Genomic DNA, 429 nt, shown 5'->3' with positions numbered 1-429 from the left:
CGCGGCCGGGGCGGGGCGGCTCCAGGCTCCACCCCGCCCCGCCCCCATCCGCCGCCCCGCACCGCGCCAGGTGGGCCTGGCACGCGGGGGTGGAGGGGGCTCCCTTGCACGTGGGGGCGCAGGGATCCGTGGCGGGGGGTCCCTTGCACGTGAGCCCCGGGGGGCGTGACTTGGGGGGCTTCCCCGGCACGTGGAGGGTTGCGGGGGGGTTCCTTAGCACATGGGGCCCAGGGCAGCCCCTGGGGGTCCCCAGCAGCGGCCCCGTGCTGGGGTCTCAGCCCCCCTGGTCCGGGCTGTGCGGTGCCCCATGTGGGGGCAGGGACCCCCTGACCCCCGCGCTGCCCCCAGGATGCTGCGGTCACGCTGCCGCCTCCTACTGAGACACCTGGACCGGGCCCAGCACCTGCTGCAGCTCAGCACCCGCCTCGA

The 429-nt window shown here is 77.4% G+C and overlaps 1 protein-coding gene across 1 annotated transcript in view; it reads left to right on the top strand.

Annotated features, from left to right (window-relative positions):
- The first annotated feature begins 294 nt into the window (after nt 1-294).
- LOC109301600 (rac GTPase-activating protein 1-like) overlaps nt 295-429 on the top strand; it is a 16110-nt gene continuing 15975 nt past the window's right edge. Inside the window, exon 1 of the mRNA XM_019522835.1 lies at nt 295-422. Within this exon, the coding sequence (XP_019378380.1) occupies nt 308-422 (115 nt within the window). The 5' untranslated portion in view covers nt 295-307. The remainder of the gene's footprint in view (nt 423-429) is intronic.

Source organism: Gavialis gangeticus, unplaced genomic scaffold, assembly GCF_001723915.1.
Source record: "Gavialis gangeticus isolate Ggan-Ray unplaced genomic scaffold, GavGan_comp1, whole genome shotgun sequence".
Lineage (NCBI taxonomy): Eukaryota > Metazoa > Chordata > Crocodylia > Gavialidae > Gavialis > Gavialis gangeticus.
This window is presented reverse-complemented; position numbering and strand designations above follow the sequence as displayed.